This window comes from Staurois parvus, unplaced genomic scaffold, assembly GCF_062004578.1.
Source record: "Staurois parvus isolate SC_StPar_1 unplaced genomic scaffold, SC_StPar_1.0 ptg000303l, whole genome shotgun sequence".
Lineage (NCBI taxonomy): Eukaryota > Metazoa > Chordata > Amphibia > Anura > Ranidae > Staurois > Staurois parvus.
In genome coordinates, this window is record NW_028318099.1 from 1,298,483 (window position 1) to 1,320,602 (window position 22,120).

Genomic DNA, 22,120 nt, shown 5'->3' on the forward strand with positions numbered 1-22,120 from the left:
TGGCATCCAAAGCATCATAAACAGTTGCAATGTCACCTCAAGTGCAGCAGCGAGCAGTAGTATAGTTTAATCTACCGAGTGCTAGAACTATACTGCCAGAGTGCATTTATGGCAGTGATGCTAGTCCTAGACCGACAGGGTATGCACTGTCCAAATAAAAAGGAGTATGGTAGCTGAGGGGGTAGGAGAACAAAGGTGGTTTTCAGAATAATTATTATGGGAGGGCAGTCCTTTGAGATTGTATTCTGCAGGCTATTGTTGAGGCATTAGTGCACCTAAAGATGATCCCATTTAACCCAGCGCTGAGTGAACTGTTGGCGCTTTATAAATACTGTATAATAATAATAATTTGATAATATTAACCTGCATGTAGTGTAAATACAGTATAGGAATGGTATAATCTCAATACAAATGCAAGGTAGATGTGGTTCAGAGGTGATAAAGGTTTGGTAAAATGTGGCATATGGTTGGTATAGGTGCAGTCTAGGTTTAGAATAAGTGTGGTATACAGTGTAGTATGGGTGGGACTGTATGGATTGTCCTCAGTCCCAGTCTCAGGCTCAGATCTCCGCTGGCATGGTCTCCCACTGGCAGGTGAATATCCAGACAGAGTTGCTCTCTCTCTAACTCCCTTGGTGCCGAGAGGCAGAACTTTCCTGGGCAGTTTAGTAAAAAATAACCTCTCCACTCTTCCTACTGCACAATGCCTATTGGGATCTGTAGTGTAAGGAGTCTATTCATCTCATTATATGCATTATACAGTATGGATGCTGTCTCAAACTACATCTCCCAGGATTCTCAGCTCTCTGCATAGAAGTCTATAGGCTTGCTTGGTTTTAGCTCTCCCCCAGCCAGTAGGGGGAAATGGTGCAGCATACAATTAGTATCTCAGTAGAGGGAGTGATGAATAAAAGGAAATTGGAAACCTTATTGTTTATGTCTCAAGGCATTTGCAAATGTGGTACCAAAAGTCACAACAAAACACATCGAACGTCACATTTGTGAATGCTTTTTTTTCCATGTGTTATGCACACGATCTTCATTGTGGAGCCATTCATTCTGAATGGCACCTCGACCCACCATGCAGTGGCACCCCAATGCAAGTGCAAATGGGAACCATCTGCGCAATGCAGTTAAAAAAAAAAAGGAACTTGATCACTTTTCTGTGCTTTGTGGTGTGTTGGAAGACCATTTAAAATAAAGGATCTCCATTAACAAAGAAAATGTTAAAGCTATGAATACCCCACAATAATTGTATACAATAATGCACCAGAAAACTTACTGAAAAGGTGTAAAGGAAACTTTAAAGGGAAACTAAAGGTTAAAATACTTACCTTGTTTTAAACTGTCCAAGGCCCTTGAAGTCCCTTGCTGGCATCTTCTCTTTTCTTTCAGGTGCCGGTCATTAGCCTTCTTGCTTGGTCTGTGCAGGATACCTATGCACAGCTCAGTGTACGATACATTCTACATGGGATTGTGAACAGGCAGGAAAGTGTATTTTATTGCAGAAAAGCCATTGTGTGTCTCTTCTGCAAAAGAATTTTCCTAGACCTAGGAAAATAAAAATTGCAAAGTGCTGTATGACCAGTCTTTGAGTAGTCATAAGTTTCAGATAAGTGACTTTGATTGTGAAGAGAAAACTCCTTTTTATTTTTTTTAGTTCAGTAGATTGACAGTGGTGCCATGTTAATCAGTGCTGATGTCAGAAATCCAGCCAATAAAAGAACACGTGTACAGTAGAACAGTCCATGGCAATTTCATTGGTACAGAGGGCAATGAAAGTGATTGTAAAGGCTGAAGGTTTTGAGCAGCTCCCCCCTCATTCCCCGAGTACTTACCTGAGCCTGATCCAGCAATGTGCATGAGCGCAGAGGTTCTCCTCGGTCTCTCCCTCCTCATTGACTGAGACAAAGCAGTGAGAGCCATTGGTTCCTACTGCTGTCAATTACAGCCAGTGAGGAGGGAGTGGGGGCAGGGTCAAGCCACACTGTGTGTCTTATAGACACACAGAGGTGGCTTGGGAGTGAGCACACATCAGTGCCCCCAGAGTAAGCTGCTTAATCTGGGGGCACTCAGCAGGGGAGAGGAGCCAGGAGTGCCAGCGGGGGACCCAAGAAGAAAAGAGTAGGATTTAGGCTGCTTTGTGCAAAACCATTGCACAGAGCAGGTAAGTATGACTTTTTCTTTCAATTGAACCTTCACTATCACTTTAAGAATTAGTAAGGTTTAGATTTTAAGGAAGGGAAGAGTTTGGACTCACTTTCAGAGTTTGTGGCCAAAACATTTTTTATTATTGTTTCATGATTGTTTTATTAACAGCTTCATGATAAAGGATAAAGTTTACTATATATATGATTTTCTACAGTATACCATACTAAGCAGACATTTGCTGTGGTAGCTTAATAACAGACTGAACCTAGTGATGTGTTTGGGTTATCAGAAATTATATTAATTAGTTATACAAACAGTTTGTGTTGAAATATCTAAAAAAAACCAAAAACATTCTAATATCAAACAGAAAAAAATAATTGTTTACTGTACCTCCTGTGTTTATATTTAAATTAGAAAATATTTTATTACATCATCTTGCTAAAGAGACTACAACCATAATTACTTAAATAGATTTTACCACTTTACCACTACAAGCCCATGACTGACTGCAAGTATGGAGCTGTAGAGGAAAGAAGAGAATGTTCTGTTTCTGTTGCAGTTGGACACATTTTCTATACAGTTACTGTAGAACAAATTAGTAGTGACAGCCCAGTCACATGTCTTTCTCTTGGATAGTACCAGAAAAAAAAGGAGGTGAGCATTTTTTAAACCTGGCACCCTCACATAATAACATAATACAAGAACTATGGTACTTGTATTATGGAAGAAGTAACATTATGGTCAGTACTAACAAGCTTCATATGAAAAACATAGGGATGATGTAGTGAGGCAAAATTATGAAAGCTAAAAAATGTATGTATAGGAAAGCAATTACTTTGCAGTTTACTGTGTGGAAAATGTTAAGCATATATTATTCACATTAATGTGAATGTAAATGGTTAGGGATTACTACATTATTTTATCTGCTCCAAAAATATGTGTAAAGCTGTATTTAGATAATATATTGCTCTCGGTATTAGAGTCTTGTCCATATTAAGCCTGGCAGTTGTCTGGAGAAGCTCTATTGTGGTCAAAGGTTAAAGCGCTTAGTATGAAATATCTACTTGGAAAACAAATAAAAAATCTGTGAAGAGAAAATCCCTTTTTACATTTATCTCCTTAATCCATTGCAGAATTTTGGGTCAGCATTTTAGAATTCTTAAGAATGTAGAAAACTACTGCAGAAAAATAAAACATATGAAGGCTTATGGAAAGATGATAATTCTGTGTTGGAAGGTTAATAAAGCATTGCATTACAACAGGCAAATGCCACGTGTTCACTTTTCCCCAATCCTTTGACATTATTCTTAGCTGGACAGATTGGGCAATATTTTATAACAATATATGCTGTAGAGAACAAATGACCTATTTGCAAGTTTTACTGCATTTTTGTAGTTTCTGGGTGGGAACCACAATCCATTTTTGGGGTCCCAATATTTTGTGCTCTTGACAATTTCTATTTTTGTTTTTTTCACCTCAAAAGCACTGGAAAAATGTACCCTGGAAACCTAGGGACCTTTCACATGAGCGTTCAGTTTGTCTGTCAGTTTTCAGATAGAACCACAATGTACATTATATGTAGGCCGATGTAAATGAACATATAACCATTTACATCCCCATAAAAGATGTAAATGGGTGTTGTCAATTTTTAGGCAAGAAACAATATTTGTGTTTATACTTTTGTCCACCTATAACTATTTTCTTCAACAACTAAAAAAAAAAAAAAGCCATGTGAAAAACACATGTATACTGATTTAAATTGCACTGAACTGAAGACTGATTTATGAACTGATGTAAATGGACTCACTGTTTATGCTTTAAGTTTTTATGACTTTGGTCATGTAAAAGGTCCCTAAGGACTCACATAAAGGAAAGGTTGAGAACATTTGCTGTATCTATTGTCCATGTCTAATGCTCCTTAGAGTTCATTTACATGGTTACCTGTAGTTAGGGACAGATGTTTGGCCCTGGGTGCAACCTATTTATGTACAGGGCCAATTATTTGTCCCTATCTGAAGGTAAGCACTGAATGTGGATACACATGAACGCACATCCTGCCTCTGTGTTCCTTTTGTTTTCCAATAATGTGTCATGTGTCCAGCACCAAACTGGTATGAATACATTTTGCAGCAGCTTTCCATCAGTTTATAGACCCAATAACAGCCAAAGTGCTAACTGCTAAAAAAAAAGCTAAGGATAAGAAAGCATACATGATAGTTATTAACAGCATTTAATCAAAATTCCAGTTGCTAATCTTACAAATCAAAGCTATCAGTCCTGAAAATGTAAAATAAAGATGCTGATAAGAGCCCAGACCAAACCCAACTACAGATGAGTGGACAGAAAAAGATAAAAAAAAAGTCAAAGTACTATATGCAAATGCAAATGTGACACTGAAGTACATAGGAGATAAAATCTTAGCAATAAACTGTACTTAATTTGAATGCTATACCAGACTAAGCTGATAAAAAGCCAAGACATGCAACACTATACAAGATATACTGTACATTAGAAATGGTGAACGTCTGTGAGCCATAAAAGAAATATAAGTATTTCATGTAGGAAAGCTACCTTCAGTGGTCTCTGCAGTTTCTAACCATTGCTTTAGTTTAATTAACAGCTGCAGTAATTTGCGAAGAAAAAAAAACACCCATGCATTGCAAAAACACGGCTTCATAACCTGTGGGTAGGGGCTACAATCCCCAGCCTGTAGGGACCTTCAAAGATGAGCATATGTAAAACAAACAAGCAAAAATATATCACTGTTTTCCAATGCATCACATGCACAGCTTTAGCATACAATTAGACTGAAAGAACAGCACATACCTTCTTAAAAATTCCATATATTCGGTGTGCTTGATTAGCCCTGTCCTCATCATTATAGTCTGAAAACATTGTCGATCTATTGCCCACAGTTTCACATTTGTAAGTGCTGCAAAAATAAGGAAAAAAGTAATGTTAAATACAGATGTATAATAAAACTGTTTAACAAAATGCACAGTGGCTAATGGGTTAGCACGTCTGCCTGGCAATACTAGGGATGCCGGTTCAAATCCCAACCACGGCACCATCTGTCTGGAGTTTGCATGTTCTCCCTGTGCCTGCGTGGGTTTCCTCCGAGTACTCCGATTTCCTCCCACACTTCAAAGACATGCTAGTAGGTTAATTGTCTCCTGTCTAAATTGTCCCTAGTATGTGTATGTATGAATGTAAGTTAGGGACCTTAGATTGTACACCCCTTGAGGGTTAGGGACCGATGTGAATGTACAATATATATGTAAAAGCGCTGCATAAATTGATGGCGCTATATTAGTACCTGAAATAAATAAACAAAATACCTTTAATAGATTGCAGTATTTAATATTCTTGTGTTGGTAGACAATAAAATGTTGTTATAATATGAATGATTTCTAAAGACAATGAAAATGGCTTATTTGGCCAAATCTAAGCACTGCAATGAATTGAAGTGTATCTAAATCGAAAAAAAAGTAATATATTGCAGCTTAACAGTTAAGAGTCTCTAGTTGCATTCATCTCCTTTTAAAGCTAACCATTTTTAGCAAGTACAAAAAATATTTGTTGATCTTGCCAGAAATGCAGTGTTTGTGTCACTTTCTGTTAGCTGAAAGACAGCATAAACAATGTTCTGTCTCTCTTGTAAACCACTAGTCCCATAAATTCACCATGTAATGTAGATGGGCAAAGCCAGACATGTTTGAAGTCCAGATACCGATAGAAGTCCTAGATACAAAAAAAATGTGTGGACACAAAGAGACAATAATTGGGTTATTTACAGGATTGCCAGGTAAAATTAAAGGGAAAGGGTATGAAAAAGCAAAACTAATGCAGTTACTACCTTTGGTCAAGGATCAATGACTGATAAGCTGCAATGTATTACATTTTGTTTTTTGGGTAAAGATATACTGTACTTAAAGTGGAGCTCCACCCAAAATGTTGAAGTTCAGCTTTAAGGATTGGTCCCCCGCTCCCAGTTAAGGATTTGCACCTTTGGGGAGTGGGTACCCAGAACGGACAAGTACCCGCTCCCACTTCTGCTGCAATCGCAAGCGGAAGTTGTCCTCCCCCCTCCCTTCCCATAGTTTTCAGGGACACGTGACAGGCCCCAGAAGACTACAGGACCATTCACAAAGCACAGCTCTTCTCGCACATGCGCAGTGAGCACTTGGCTGTGAAGCTGCAAGCTGTCACAGCTGGGTGCCCACACTGAAGATGCCGGTGCCTGGAACATCAGATGGCCGGTGAAACGGGCTGCCAGGGGGACACCGCGGGATCAAAGGACAGGTAAGTGTCCATTTTTTAAAAGTCAGCAGCTACAGTTTGTGTAGCTGCTGACTTATTATTTTTATGTTCACTGGAACCCTGCTTTAAGCATGAGGACAGATATAACTGATCCACTAAAAATATCCAAGATTCATACTGGCTGGTTATTAATACAAACTAGTACAGCTGAAACATCTCAATGAAGGTATGACAGAGCGTGACATATGTGTAGGTGTCAATATGAAAGTCTGCATGTTCAAAGCTCTCCAGCCATACCAACCTATATTGAACTATGACTGGTGTTCTGGGCTAGTTTCTCAAGGAGGAAAGAGAAGACTGCATGTCTATTTATGTTAAAGGAAATGTTAGAAAAAGCACAAAAATCCAAAGAAAGATTAGGAAATTTTGATAAACTTATGCTTGCTGTAAATTTGCCAAAAACAAGGGTTAACTTCAAATACTGAAGTTTGATTTGCTCTTCTGTTCCTAAAACATTTATTTATTTGGGTGCTAAGTCTATGTCCACAGTCATTTTTCTTTTATATAAACATTGGAACTGAAAATGTTTGCGCAGCTTCATGTAAGATACTCACACTCCTGTTGACTATAAGCACTGAGTCTTCAGCAACAGGGAGCCTATGCAAAACTGGTTTCTATGAGCAACGTAAACATTTAATTGACTTTGATATATGATGCCATACAAATATTCACTTTTCCACACATGAATGGTGTGTATTCAGTTACACATAGGTTCCCCAGTTAAGCAAGCTAGAGGTAGTAAAATGTGATCACTTTTGGAAAACGACATTGCAATTGAATGTGTATTGCTGTTTGGGATTGTACTCTGCATAAAAGCAACACTACGGGGCCGAGTTACTAAAACTAGAGAGTGCAGAATCTTTTGCAGCTGTGTATGGCACCCAATTAGCTTCAGGATTTTTTTTTTCAAAGCTCAATTGAACAAGTTGAAGTTAGAAGCTGATTGACTACCTTGCACAACTGCACCACATTCTGCATTCTCTTGTTTTAGTAAATCAAACCCAAAATATACATGATGCCACCTCATAATGGCATCTATCCAGATATTGCAGTCATTCAACACAATCTAATGTGTAATAGCTGGCTCTACTATGTATACTATAAATATTGTGGAGAATCAGCCTGGTGCAGGTTTAAGACAGGGTTAACTGTAGAGGGCAGGTACCTTCCCTTCAGGCCTGTTTATTAACCAGCTGATCAGAGAGGCTGGTTTATGACAGTTTTGCTGTCTGCAGTGAGGAGATCTGGATGCACCCTGGAAGTCTCCATAGTCTGACATTTGCCTGCTGGGTGAGCTTGCCTCTAAAGGGGACTTTGAAATACTATGTGAGCTGTGGCTAGAACGCTGAAAGTTATTCATATAAGACTGTGTTGTACCGACGGGAAGATATGCCTGTTTTGCTTGAGCTGAATCTGAAGACAAAGCCTGTCACTTTTCTATTTGCTGATTAATGGACAGATTTTAAGTTTTTTTTTTTTTCCATAAAATTTATTAATAAACTCAGAGCATACAATAAGTACAGGTAATACAAGGTATCAGTCGGAATACAATAGGAGATAATGCACATACAGCGAACAAAAAGATACATAGCAATACATAGACAAAGAATCAGGAGTAAGCCACCCCAGGGAAAAGAAAACCAGGGAAAAATGATAACATGCAAGCGCAGGAACATTAAAGGCATATCTGGTCTCAAGCCCTTGTTCAGCATATTGGAATCACAGCACTGGCAGGGTCAATGATATATAACCTCAGTTACCGAGCAGCAGCAAAGAGCAGGGCCAGTGAGTCAAAGGTATGCGTTGGAAATGTATACAGTAGGTGTGCAGGGGGGGTGCAAGGGCTTGTAGGATATGGCTTTGTACGTTTGATGAAACTGAGGTAATCCACTACAGGTTGCCAGCACGAGGGTAAAGGGTTCGGGAAAGGAGATATGTAAAAGTAAAACATATGTGCAGCTGGACTGCAGATAGGGAGTAGGGCTCCGATGAATAGAGAAGTGTACCAAAATAGAAAGGGGAGAATGAAAGCTAAACTCTGAGTAAGAAAGCAGGGAAATGGGGATTAAGAATTTAAGAATAAGCATGAAAAAGAAGGGAAGAGAGGAGAAGAAGAAAAAGGAAAAAAAAAAGGGTGGGGGGGGAGGGTGTATGTGGGAGGGAGATGGGGGGTTGGGGAAGGGTCGGATGGGGAGGAGGTGTGGAGGAGTAGGAGGGTAGGTAAGTCACCTTTACTCTAGACTCCCAGGACATGAGAGATACGCGCAACCCTGGCAGAGAAGCGAGCTGGGGACAGTTGCAGGCATATCAGGGTGCCAAGCGTAGCTTGCTCCAAGCAGTACAGGACATCGAGACAAAGGACCTCAATCACAACCTTGAAAAAACAGAGAGCCGATATATTGCTAGAAACACTATGGGGTATCAGGGAGATTCAGAATCAATCAGCAAGGCCCATGAAAGAACGATATTCAGGGGTAGTTCGGAAGTGAATCCAACAGGACCACATATGAGAAAATTTAGTAGGGTTATCCAGAGAAGAAGAAATCAGCTCTTCCATTTCAGCAATTCTGTTCAAGCTTATGAACCAATCTCGCACTTTGGGAGAACCAGTAAGCAGAGTTTGGCTGCGTTAAGCATATGCATAGCCAGAGATTTGAAATATAGACTTTTGGGAAGCAGAGTGTGGTGGAGGAGGAGTTGGGCCGGAGAGAACTCAATATCAAGAGTATACACCTAAGAAGTAATCCGATGTACCTCCTGCCAAAAGGGCTGAACCATAGGGCAGTCCCACCAGATATGAAGAAGAGATCCAACAGGAGCCCCACATGTCCAACAAATACTGGGTCTGGATGGATTAAATTGATGGATTCTAGAAGGTGTATTGTACCAACGTGTCGCCAACTTGTATCCGTTTACTTGTGTCGAAACATTCAAGGAGCACTTATGAGAAAAGGTAAAGATTTGGTCCCAATCAGAGGAAGAAAAGTCAATGTTTAAGTCTCTTTTCCAAGCTTTGCAGGCGGGAAGTGAATCAGAGGTTCTGTCACCAAGAAGAAGCAGATAGGTAAATGATACTAAATGCCTCCGTGGTTCAGCCTTTAAACAGACTGACTCATAGGAGGTGAGAGGGCGGACCCATTTATGGCGATATGCAGAAGAGAGAAGAAAATTTCTGATTTGAAGATAGGCCCAAAAGGGAAAGCTGAGATCACCCATAGTACTTGCCAGGGAAGAACAAGACTTCAGCTGACCTTCGTGAAAAAAATGGTTTGCTAAAACTTGACTGTGTGGCCAATGTGCTGATGGAAAGGACTTATGCATACCGGGAGGAAAGTCCGGATTGAGGTGAAGAGAAGTAAGTGGGTTGGGGCATCCGAAATGGAGGCCGATTTACAGGCTAAGCGAAAGGTTTTAAGAGAAGGACCGATTATTGGATGTAGGAGGAGGTCTTGAGGAATGTGTTTGGTCAGAAGCCACGGGATCGATGCCAAGGGGGAAGTGGTAGGAGGGAAATAGCAGAAAGAGGAACAAGGAATGAAAGGAGATGAGAGGCAGAGGACAAGGGAGTAAAGACGGCCGGAAAAAGTTCAGCAAGAGCTCTCAAAGCTCGCTGTGTGGGAAACGCGGTGGACTTAGATCCAAAAAGAAAGAGTCCGCCGGGCCATGGACCTTAAAAAACGCAAGAATCGGGGAGAGAGGGTGAGCACAATTCGTTTGAATGAAGATATAGATGGGGGCACAACCGCCATCATCCGACATAATGGGTGAGGTAAGACGCAGCAACAAGCTTAGGGATATCAGAAGGAAAATGTAATAAATGTCATGAGGGAAAGGAAACCAAATATATATCATTGGGGCGTATAGTGGTGGAAGCATTGTATGTAGGGAAATGAGAAAATGCACATCTAGGTGGAATGCAGTCGAGGCATGATCCTAAAGTTATCGGCAGAGTTGTGGTATCGTAGGTGTGCCATGGTAGGGCCAGTGTGCGAGTCCATGCTGAAAATAAAACATCAGTGAAAGCCAGATGGAAAACCTGCATATCATTAAGATGAAAAGCAAATCGTATCATAATCTGTTTATGGCAAAAACAATGCAACATCACAAAAACAGCAGGGCAACCATTCAAAAAAAAAAAAGAAGCAACCATCAAAGGAAACAATTGGGAAAAATGAGACATAGTGCATTTCTTTTTGGAACCCTAAGGTATCTCTCATCTGTCCTAACTCTTCTCTTCCCGACTCCCTCTCAAAAACTCAAACCATCCATCTCCCACCCCGCTCCCGCAGGACTCCATGACATTCTAAAAATCAAGTAACACCTCGTGTCTAAAAAGAAAAAATAGCGGTAGCTAGGCAAGGGGAGAGGGAAGAGGACGGGGCCAGGGGGAAGCTCAGCATAAATTCTGAATGATGGTTTCAAAACTGTAAGCAGTAAATGTGGTTTAGATGGTGTTATGACATGAGGTGAAGGAGGGGGCTGGACCCTGCAGGGAACAACACCTGGAGGGTGTAACGAGGTAATACTTGATTTCAAACAGATATGTAACATAATAATAGTATGAAACTGACAGCCTGGGTCCCAGATTCCCCTCCTCCCCCCAACCCAGTCTCCCCCCACCATCCCACACCACCCCTGGAAAAGGTATAAAGGCGAGCTGGAGTATGAAACTTCTTACAGTAAACTCTAATGAAGAATAGTAGAGATCATGGTCAGGGAAATACAGATAATATGTAATGAAGGGCATGGAATTCACCTCTGACCACTGCAAGATCATCAAAAGACCCCTGGGAGGCCATACAACCAAACAGGGGCCGGGCATAGAGGGTCTGGAGATCCATACTCTCCAGAGACTCTATGCAGTGGACAAATCAGCATATACATTACAAACAGGGCTAGAGAAAGTCTGTATGACCATCCCCCAGGCTTCCATCAGAGGTAGTGAAAATGCAGCAATAAAAAGGCCAGTGACATGGAGGGTGCCTGCGGAGGTACATCAGGACTGGTGGTCCATTGAAGAAGCTGAGATGGAGAGGGAAAAGGTCTTCATGATCCATAAGGGCGAATTTGGCAACATCTGCAGGGGCATCAAAAGGCCTGGACCAGGGCGGATGGGTTAGAGAGCAGAAAATGAAAGGGTGAAGGTGTCCAGTTAAGGGGCCAAATAGGACCCGAGGTGCTACGGGCATGGTCCTGGAGTCGGATGAGAGGGATCCGGTAAGATCATATTCTGGATAAGTATTGCTGATGAGGGAAAGTCAGGGAAAAGATCAAAGAAAGGCCTTTAGGCATCATGGCGGGGTCTGCGATGTGCAGGAGAGGCCGTCAGGCTGTTGTTGGTGGTGAAGCCTCTGGCAGGAAGTCTCGGAGGAGTAAAAGGGACCGATCGGCAGTGGCGGAGATGGGGGCCTTGCCAAACCATGTCACTTGGTACTCGACCAGATTCAGTAGCATTTGGAAGGCGCAAAGATCTGTACCAATCTGGAAGCTCAACTAGAGGAATGTCCAGTGCGGAACAGAAGCTGGGGAGATCCTCTGGAACTCGCAGGTAGGCTATGCGCCCCTGAGCTTGAGCGGTGAGACAGAATAGAAATCGCCACCTGTATGGTATGTTATGAGAGCGAAGTGTGTCCAGCAGGGGGCGAAGTTCTCCCCTTTGTTGCAAGGTTATGGAAGAGAGGTCCTGGAACAGGTGTATCTCATTACCCTGAAATAAAAGGCGTCTTCTTTCTCTGGCCCTCCAGAGAATGTCTTCTTTGATTGGAAAGCTGACCAAGCAACACACCACATCTCTTGGGGGGTCAGAATCTCTGCCTCTAGAGCGAAGCGCTCTGTGTGCACGTTCCAGATCAATGGGTCGGGCAGGTGGATGGCCCAGCACATCGTTGAAGATCGCAATTACTGTTTTGGGGATGTCGCTCGGCTCCACAGATTCAGGCAAGCCACGCAATCTGATATTATGTCTACGACCTCTATTATCCAGATCTTGAATCTGTCTATAAAAATCACGGATATGAGATGTGTGCGATACTGACAACTGCTGTATCTCCGCTATGGCATCAGCATTAGATCTGCTTGTGAATTCCACCTCCTCTATTCTTGTACTTAACAAATGAAGGTCTTCCCTTAGGTCACTGAGGGCTGTGGTAAAAGTAGCTTTAATGTCAGCTGCAACTGCCTGCAGATCTCTTAACCTCCTTAGCGGTATTCCCGAGTGTAGCTTGGGGTAACATTTCAGTACCACAAACGGTAACCCCGAGCTACACTCGGGAATACCATGCGGCACTGCTCCGGCATTTGTTCTTCACTTACCTTACCCTGCGCTCCCACGATGTGTCCCCTGCAGCGTCCCCGGCCATCTCCTCCGGCTGATGCCGGCATCCGGCTTCTGTGTCCTGTCCCTGTGACGTCGGGACGTACGGGCGCCGCCGCCGCCGCCGCCGGGAAATTTAAAAATTTTAAAAAATTTCATTTTTTTTTTTTTACATTTTACATAGTAAAACATTGCTGTCTCAACCAATTTCACATACATTTTGTCCCGAGTGCTTTGTCCGGCGCCCTGCCTGCATTTTGTCTGTTCTTTCTGCCTGGAAACTGAGAAATGTCCATGGCGTCCAAAAAGTGTCCCTTTAGGTCAAAAGCGGTTTAGACCAGCTAGAGAACAGCAATAGTAAATCAGAACCACTTGCAGAATTGAGTGATAATGATTCGTGGGGGAAATTCGTCATCAGACACTGAAAACGATTTTGCGACTGAGCTCAGCAATGTGCGAACTTGGCGCTATTTTTCAAATTTCAGTGTTTTTGGTTTGATTATATTATTGAATAAAATTTTTTATTATTTGTATATTATTTTTATGATTATTTATTAAATTATAATTTATGATTTTGTGTTTCAAATTTTATCATACCCGGGATGTTTACTAGACTCTTGTTCGGACAGATTTCAGTGAGTTTTTCCTAAAAATTACAGGCCTACAATTAAAAAAAATACATATTTCCATGCAAAAAAAAGGTACCGCTTTCAGCACCAAAAATCTGAAATAATCATACCGCTAGGGAGGTTAAAGAAAGTGTATGAGTGTCTGAAGAGAGATCATGCTGTGGGACAGATTCCATGCCAGCCCCAGTGTCTATGCTCTGAGCACATGTTGATGTACTGGAGGGAGGAGGGGGGAGAGGGGGATGCTGCATGTGGCCTGTCCCTCTGCTGAGAGCTGAACAGCTCCTGAATATGTCTGGATTGCTGGGGGTTATGTGCCCACGGTGAGCGGGAACAGGAGCCGGTGACCTTCTGGTCCGCTTTCCCCGTCATGTAATGGCTCTGTCTCACCTGCTCCTCTGCTAATATCGATGCAAGGTCTCTGGCTGGCAGGAGCTCCTGTGTCACACAACCACCTTGGATCTCGGCAGACCACGCCCCCCAAGTGTTTTTTTTTAACAAACTCCTTTATTGATTTTCAATTTTTGCACATACAAGAAAAACACAAAAAAATGACCTGGATTCCTAGCGCTCACAAAGGTGGGCTGTCCAGAACAATATAGTGTAAACACAATGGCATAACCAAAAAAAAAAAAAAGAATGGTGTATAGATGTCTGACTTTTTTGTTACAGCAACCGCATTTGGCATATATAATCATCCAACATAGGTCACCCCTCAGCTACAGGAACAGTAAGTAGTAGATGGCCAAAAATCCACCAAACTTATGATTCCAGCCAGGTGCGAAGGGGGGGGGGTCTATACCGTGGTAGTATCTACTAACCATTTTGGCCAGACATTGTGAGGACAACCTCTATTTATATAAGTGGCTTTGTAAAGTGGGAGTTGAGTCTACTAGATGTTTCCAGTATGCACTTGTAGGGGCCTCTGTTTTTTTCCAGTGCTTAGGGAGTGCCTTTCTGGCATAAAATAGCAGTAGGCCTAGTAATGTCTTCCCAGCAACAGTGCTGGAAAGACCCTTTACCCAACAGACATATTCTAGAAGAGGGAGTAAACGGGATCTGTGCTAACTTGCTAATAACACCCAATACCAAGTTCCAATACCCTTGTACAACTGAGCAAAACCAAAAAAATCACCCACATCCTGATTGCAACACCAACAAGTTAGAGGAATTGAGGGATTAAACAGATGGACCCTCTGAGGCGTGTAATAGGCTCTGTGCAGAATCTTAAATTGTATTAACCTGTTCCTAAGGGAGACCAACTACCTAAAGGGCATATCCTACATATCTGTCCAGTCCATATCATCCAAATCTGGAATATCCAATAAGCACTTCTGATGGAGAGTGTACAAGTCAGGCAAAGCCAATATAAGGAGGTCATTATAAGTGAAAGCCAGCTTGTCCGGAGGATCTGACCAAAAGAGGGTTTCCAAATCAGAACATTTAAGCTGAATTGGTTGATGTGAAAACTGATTGCTGAAGGTGTGAGCAAGCTGCAGGTGTCGAAATAGAAGATGCCGAGAGACATTATATTGTTGACAGAAAGAAGGGAACTGTAACACTCAACCATTATCCACTATATGTGAGATAGATTTAATTTTTAGTTTTGCCCAGGCCTGTGGGTCAGACAGAGCATAACAATGTTGCAAGGTAGGGTTGTTCCACGGGCAACAATTCTCTGGACTTGCGAGACTCAAGACGGATGCCCGCATTCCAATAAAGCAGATTTTAGGTTTACTGAACTGTCTGCCAAGAGCCTGTGTACCCTGGGATCCTTTTATTTATATATATATATATATATATATATATATTTATTAACAGATCTACTGTATTTCCACGGCGAATTTGAAAATAATAAATAGGAAAATATTATGAAATACAGTGTTATGTGAATGTGGAGCTATTATCTCTTATCACAAAAGCACTGCATCCTATATGCTCCCTTTTTGATTTGACAGCATCAAGAACCAAAAAAGCAAGAAAAGCGTAAAGTATAAGGATAAACTACCATGCAGTTTAATGGAAAAACCGCTTGCCTTGAATGCTTGGATATTTAAAATAAATAATATATTATTGTGCTGTAGCTTAAGGTCAGACTATTTTGTAGCATGTTAGAGGAGCAACTAGAGTAATACACAGAGGGCATTCATAAAAAGCGGTAAAATAAGATACATTTAATTTTGGAAAGTGTTACTGAGAGATCTATTTTTTTTATACCAGGCACAACCAAGAACAAAGTCAAACTTGGCAGATACCTCTCCTTTTCTTCATCTATGTGTACAGTAAACCCAGGTAATAAAAGGAGGGATTCAGAGAGGAGACATTTTTAGGGATATATTTATCAATAAACATGCTTTAATTTCTTTAAATCTTTTTAAAAGGACATTAATCTCCATATCTCGGTTTTACCTTCTATGATAATGCTGGAATGAAAACGATTTTGGAGTCCATATGTGATTTTCTAAGTCATACAAGCAAAGGGGTGAGATGGTAGAGACATTACTGACCAAATATGGAAATGGCCATAGACCAAATATCTCCATATGTACGATGACATCACATCCCCACTTGCTGGTATATAAACCAAATGTCAAGTGTGGCATGAGCAGATAGATTTGCGTGACAGAGGGTATTTTTATTTTCAATGATGGACAGGCCACGATCAGCAAGTGATGCCAAATTTACAATGCTGATCAAAACGCTAGTGTGGGGTATGGCAGTGATCAGGGTGCTGGTATGGGGTATGGTAGTGAACAGGACACTGGTATAGGGTATGGTGGTGATCAGGATGCTGGTATGGGGTATGGCAGTGATCAGGATGCTGGTATGGCATATGGGGTGATCAGGACGCTGGTGTGGGTATGGCAGTGATCAGGATGCTGGTATGGTATATAGCAGTGATCAGGGTGCTGGTATGGCATATGGCAGTGATCAGGGTGTTGGTTTGGGGTATGGCAGTGATCAGGACATTGGTATGGTGTATGGGGGTGTTTTGTGTGCACTGGGACAGGTACCAGGGGCTGACTGCATTATTTATTATGGGCATTGTGGGGCAGTGATCAGGGACACATGTGGGGCAGTGATCACAGCAATGTGATCTGCTGTGTCTGGGTGACACACTGATCACCGACCTCTGGGATGTGCGCTCTGTGAGCTGCGCATGAGCTGTTGATGTGAGCTGACGTTCAGGAACGTCAGCCCGCATCGGCGCTGCTTCCTATTCGCCGCCTATGTAGAATAGGTGGATGGGAAGAGGTTAAGGGGGGAGGGGTCCAAAGTCCAATAAGTCCCCCCCCCCCCCCATTTCCACAATCTCCAGACCAGAGTTGTGGAGAAGATGCCCTCATCAACATCCCTCCTCCCTCCAATGTTGAGGAGGCCCAGTACGGTTCAGGCTATGCTGAGCTGCCCTACCCAACCATTTGCTCAGATTAGGGGTTGAGTATGGATTTGGGAAGGGGCCAAATGCCATTTTTAATGGGTTTACCCCTTAAAGCCAGTGCCAGATTTGAAGGGCCTGGTATGAATTTTTGTGGGGATCCTATGACTCTTTTCTGCATGGGGTTCCCCCTTAAAATGTACACCAGATCTCAATTTTAGGGTTTTTTTTTTTTGCATAAGCCCCCCCCATAAAATTAAATGCAGAACAGCATTTTAACTCTAAAGCGTTTGTAGATGTCATGCTATACTATTTTGTTCTCATGGTAGAGATGCACCACATCACAGGCAGGTTGAGAGTATCCCTAAAAAGTTTTTATATAAAGGAATAGTATATTTTCTTGGCAATGACCAGTCCCCCGTGTGGTTTTCTTTTTTTTTTTCTTGGCTATTACCCTTAAAAATAGAAACAATTGATTTGAAAAATGCTGCTCCCATCGACTTCATTAGGGTTTTTATTCAGCATCCAAACATTTTGTTTGGTCAAATTGCTGTGAACTGATCCCAGATGTGTTTGGCTCATCCCTACTCACAAATCTAAGCATTGAAATATGTAAAGTATCCTGCTGCTGCCATTATTCCCAAGTTCTGATACCAATCTAACAGACGGGAATGGATTTTAATACACAAGAGCAGTTATTCTTGACATTTCTTTCTTCAGCTGGACTAATTTGTTAATTATAACCTCTGGTTCAAGATAGGCTTGTTAATAAAAGTGTCTGAAACAAGAACAGTCTGTATTGATTGTGATAATTCAGATTCACAATTACGCTAAAAAGACACCTGAACAAGAAGCGTTTGAAAAATATTAGTAATCTGTGTTACTCCATTAAGGCACAGAACTCTTCTTTGAGGTCACCTTCTGAGTCATACACAAGCATGGCCAAGAATTGTTCCTATTGACACATGATTGACTGTGGTCTCTATAACAAGTAACAGTACCTGTAACTTAATACACAGATTCTAGGAACCTCTGATAGTCAAGGACAAATCTGCAATGCCATTTGTGACTAGTATGTAAGTTACAGACACTGTGTTTGTATGCCCTGAAAAGATGACACTTTAGACTGTTTATTAAATCTGAACATTGTGGTTTACAAGGGGATTTAGCAGTAGGGAGCCTTCTGTGTTAATACACAAGTCCAAAAGTAGTTTTGCATTTTTCTTTTAGAAAGTGGAGAATATTAATTGCTAGGTTAGGCATAAATGCTACAGTTTTCAAAACACACTTAATCCACAGCCCTTGACAAGCTGCAAGACCTCTAGCATAGCATTAAACACCACTCTGCCACGCTTGGTTTGCAAACAGTTTTCATGGGTTTGACATTTGGGCTGCAAACTGCACAGCAGGTTAAATAAAGGAACATTAATAATGCCTGAAAGACATAAGGAACATGAAACTAATGCTCTTGCTAAATGTGCTTAACTGCAAACATCATGTGTACCACTGTGATTTCCCAGGCAGGGGCATGCATCACACAAATGCCAACATTTGTATAAATAACGAAGTGAAGGTAGGAATGGTAAATGATTAGATAAGGAATTCTTTAATTATAAGGAGCAAAAGTAATTCACATAAGCTTGTGCTAAAGTAAAATAAAAATGCTATGTGCTAGTGACTCCAAACACATAGGACTTTACACTGAATATCCACATGTGTGATAATAGTGTGGTCTGGGTAACCTTAAACTAAGTGTAGAGAATAGGGGGAATAGTAGTTCTTACCACATAGCCACCCTCATTACCTCCAGCATTTTATGGTCAGTAACAAAAATGGTCAGATTTAAATCCCAAAAACAAAGTTGTAACAAAATTGCACTACTTTAGACACCTCATACATGAAGAAGTACATATATTAAATACAACAATATATGCCTATTAAATTATCACAACAATGCTTTATTCCTTGTAGCACTTTCTGGTGTACATAGTTGTTGATAGTAGTTAGAGGCTTGCTATAAGTCTAGGCTTACTTGGGGAAGAGCTGGAGGGCTCTACAGGTCAGCTATTTGGTATCTCCCCCTGCTCTAGAAACTTGGAGAAGTTTCTATAAGTCAGTAGGCAGAGGGGAGGATGGGCTGATCTGTATTTTTATGGGAGTCTGACGAATCCAAGGCAGGAGGCCTGGCAGTGTGGCAGATCAACCTTTAAATATGACAGAACCTGGCCAGCAGGGGAGTAGAGTGGAAGATGGAGTGCTGAGAGGTGCTGCTGTGTAGCCTGGGGGGAGGACCCCAGAAAAGGGAGGTTCTGGCTCCAGGCTGAAGGCTAGAAGCTGGAGGAAGGAAGAGGGGAACTGAAAGATGGGAAGGACAGTCTACAAAGCTTGGAGATGAACCAGGCCAGCTACAAAGGCCTGAAAGCAGTTCTATCCACAGCTGTAGGACAAGGACAGTGTGAGTACCTCTACACCCCCAGGGCCTAGAAATGAGAAGTCTGCAAGATACAAGTTCTTGGCAAGTATTCAGGGTAGAGTGCATAGCTTTCCAAATCCCTTGTCCTGGGATCAGATACCTTAGCCAGGTGAGCTGGTATTTTGTTCACTTAGGGGACTTAGAGCTCCTACAGGTTGGGACTTTTTTAAAAACCCACCCAAGGGGACTCAGAGCTCCTTACTTTTTTTTAAATACTGTTAGGGTTCCAGTTGGACCATAGTCAATCAGCCAGTTTTGCAGCATTTTCTAGAGAAGGAAATTGCCCTCAGTTATTCTGCAATCCAGCTAGGCATCCCATAACCCTTTTACCTTATCCAAGTTAAATTGCCAGATAAAACTAAAAAACCAAGCCCATGGAATGTTTCTTGTGTCTGGATACAAGTGGAAAATGCATGTTGCCTGGCTGTACAGGAAGTACAGATGGATCCAAAGCCGTTGGCTCTTAAAAGGGCAGCGCTACATCCCCATAATGCACTTTATAAAGACTTATAACACACAGTGTAGGACCCTGCATCTTATCTATAGCTATATAAAGCTGTTGCTAGTGTTATATCCATACCTTTTTCATTTATAGAAACGTACACTGTCACATCTATGTATATTTTCTGTGAATTGTCTCTAGAGGCATATGCATCTGCAAGCATAAATATTTCATTTGTAAATGTTGCAGAGTTCTCGTACAAAGTATTTACTCCTTTATAATTTTCAACATTCACACATCTCACTATGTTATTCCCTGTAAATAATCTCTGTAGGCATATACATCAATGAACAAGAACTGTTAAATAGTGGAAGCCACAGAATTCTCATGCACAGTGTTTGCTGATAAGTAATCTTCAGCAATATTGCACATGTGTTTAGCTGTAAATAGTCTCTGCAGGCATAGGCATCGAAAGACAAACACTTTGATTGTGGGAACTGCACAGTTCTCATGCACAGTGTAGGCTCTTTAAAATTGATGCAAACCTTGGAATATATAACTGTGAATGAATACCATGCAGAAATATCTGTATTACTCCCAAAAAAAGAATGTAAATAACCCACACTCAGGAACACCCCTTATACAGGTAACTTGGCACAGATTGTATCTCACCATGGCATTATCAAATTTTAAATGGAAACAAGGCAAATGTATCACAGAAAGCATATAATATTCTTTTAGTGTCATCATTAAACATGCACTGAAACAAAAACCAAGTGAACTATATTTTTCATGTCTTTTCAAGAATATGATAATTAAGTTTTAAATCTCTAAATGATTTAGGTAGAAATGAAAGGACTCTTTGAGGAAGCTACAAAAGTATAAACTCTGTTACATTCCTCTATGGGCATAGCAGTGAGTGATGCAGGCATTTGTAAAGGTCATAATTGCAACAGTGGATGCTGTGAATGGCTTGCAATTTCATTAAAACATGTGTTGACTACCATGTATGAGTAGTTAGGATCACTCTCAGTCTGCTGGTGCCATCAGCTGGAAAATCTCTGTGCAGGATGAGGCTAAGTTTGTAATCATAACATGATCTACCTCTCCTTAGCCATACATCAGCATCAGAACCGCCATGAATGTCTGAATCTGATGAATGTGTGTAGGGAAATAATTCCAGTTCTCAGTAAGAACATGTTGAAAAACAAGCCCCAATCCCTTTACAGACACAGAGAACTTCATTTACTTTCAGGCCAAGGTTGGGGGAAGATGCCCTTTTTCTCATCAACATGGGAAGAAGCAGCTTTGCAAGGGGAGCCCCCTGGCTAGGTACCCCCCCCCCCCATTATGTTAAGGGAATGCAGCCTGGTATGGGTCAGGAAGGGACACATGCTCATCCCCTCCCCTTTCCTGGCCAACCAGCTGCATGCTTGGATTAAGGGCCTAGTATGTACTGTTGAGGGGACTTCACACTTTTGGGGAGGCTATGCATTTTTTTAAATTCTTGCTGTAGGATGTGCAACAGTGTGCAAAATGGGCAAAAATGTGTAAAAGTGACATTTACAAAGAAAAACAGATACAGTTTAAATTGTTGGTAACTGGCAATTCATTGCTGGGTGCTGGAAAACACAGACACCTGCAAAGGTCCCTTAAAATACATATACATAGCAGATACTTGGAGGGGCCATGAGTTGTCTTTGGGGGGAAAAAAGCCATCAATTAAAATGTCAATGCTGTTACAGCACTTTCTGTACATCACAGAGATGCACCCTTTCACAGGCAAGATTGGGGCACCCCACCCCCCCTTCCTTGTGCATTGGTTCCCCAGGACAGTGCCCCCATGAAATTTGTTGCCATCTCTTGGCCTATTATCCCAGAAAATGGGCATGTTTTGTTTGAAAAATTCAGCCCCCATTGATTTAAACTGAGCTCAGGTTTGGCATCCAAACTTCTTTGAAGTTTGCCAAACCCTGCTTGACCCAAATCAAGGTCAGTTCAGCTCATTCCCAATAACGGATTCCAAGCTATGACAATTTTTAAAATACTTATTCAAGACAACAATGAAAATATTTTGGCATAAAGTCTTTTTAGTATAATCATTAGAGATGAGCGAAGTATTGAAAAATTCGATTCGGCTGATTCGGCGAATTCCAGTATGAAATTCGATTCGATGCGAATTTCTTCGCTACGAAGATGGCTTATAAAAAGGGTTTCTAGGCTTCAGAGAGCCTTTAAATTAGTGCAGAACACTGTACCTTTAATTTAAATGCCCTTGGAGATCAGGAAGGAGAAGGAGAAGGAGAAGGATGAGAAGGAGAAGGAGAAGGATGAGAAGAAGGAGAAGGATGAGAAGAAGGAGAAGGAGAAGGATGAGAAGATGGAGAAGGAGAAGGATGAGAAGAAGGAGAAG

The 22,120-nt window shown here is 41.5% G+C and overlaps 1 protein-coding gene across 4 annotated transcripts in view; it reads right to left on the minus strand.

Annotated features, from left to right (window-relative positions):
- PRKG1 (protein kinase cGMP-dependent 1) overlaps window positions 1-22,120 on the minus strand; it is a 1,352,400-nt gene that overhangs the window by 320,340 nt on the left and 1,009,940 nt on the right. For all 4 annotated transcript variants that reach the window (XM_089683127.1, XM_089683128.1, XM_089683125.1 and 1 more), the window contains exon 4: window positions 4,978-5,083. In XM_089683127.1, coding sequence (XP_089539253.1) covers window positions 4,978-5,083 — 106 coding nt within the window. The remainder of the gene's footprint in view (window positions 1-4,977; window positions 5,084-22,120) is intronic.